At 75.6% G+C, this 697-nt stretch overlaps 1 protein-coding gene across 1 annotated transcript in view; it reads right to left on the reverse strand.

Moving 5' to 3' along the window:
* The window catches only part of RSAD2 (radical S-adenosyl methionine domain containing 2), a 38,910-nt gene that overhangs the window by 8,375 nt on the left and 29,838 nt on the right, over positions 1-697 (reverse strand). Inside the window, exon 3 of the mRNA XM_012727373.1 lies at positions 394-600. Coding sequence (XP_012582827.1) covers positions 394-600 — 207 coding nt within the window. The remainder of the gene's footprint in view (positions 1-393; positions 601-697) is intronic.

A 697-nucleotide genomic window follows, 5' to 3' on the forward strand; every position in this document is an offset into this window, starting at 1 on the left:
CCGCCAGCCAGAAGGTGGCCCTGAGCCAGGGCAGCAGGGGGCACAGGCCGCGCCACAGGGCGCCCAGGAGCGCTCCCGCCAGGGCGGTGGGCACCAGCGCCCACATGGTGGCAGGGCTGCGGCCGCTGCGGCCCAGGTGTTTATATGCCCGGCGCCGGGCACCGCCTGCAGGGCGGACACACCCCCGGCCGGCTCAGCTGAGCGCGAGTTTCGATTTCTGTCTTCCTGAAAGTGAAAGTTGGAGCCGGGCCAGGCCACGCGGCCGGGGGCAGGCAGGCTGACCGCTCCTCGGAAGGGCCCCTCGCGGGAGGGGCAGCAGCGAGGCCTCTGCCCGCCTCCCTCCTGCACGGCCGCAAGGCCGAGCCGAGACCCCGGAGGGCGGCACAGGCCCACGCGAGAGCCGCCGGCTGGGCGGCAGAGACTGTGCGTCCTGCTGGCTCTCGGCCTCGCCGAGGCCCGGGGGCCGGAGCGTGACCCGCCCCGACTCCTCTACGGTCTGCGCCCAGGGGCAGCCACGGGCGTCAGCTGCGGGCACCACCCGGAGGGGGCACCACCCGGAGGGGGCACCACCCGGCAGGGCACCACCTGAATGGGCACCACCTGGCGGGGGCACCACCCGGAGAGGGCACCACCCGGCAGGGCACCACCCGGAGAGGGCACCACCCAGCGGGGGCACCACCCAGAGAGGGCACCACCC

The sequence above is a fragment of the Condylura cristata genome, unplaced genomic scaffold (genome assembly GCF_000260355.1).
Source record: "Condylura cristata isolate star-nosed mole 26May11 unplaced genomic scaffold, ConCri1.0 scaffold00020, whole genome shotgun sequence".
NCBI classification, from domain to species: domain Eukaryota; kingdom Metazoa; phylum Chordata; class Mammalia; order Eulipotyphla; family Talpidae; genus Condylura; species Condylura cristata.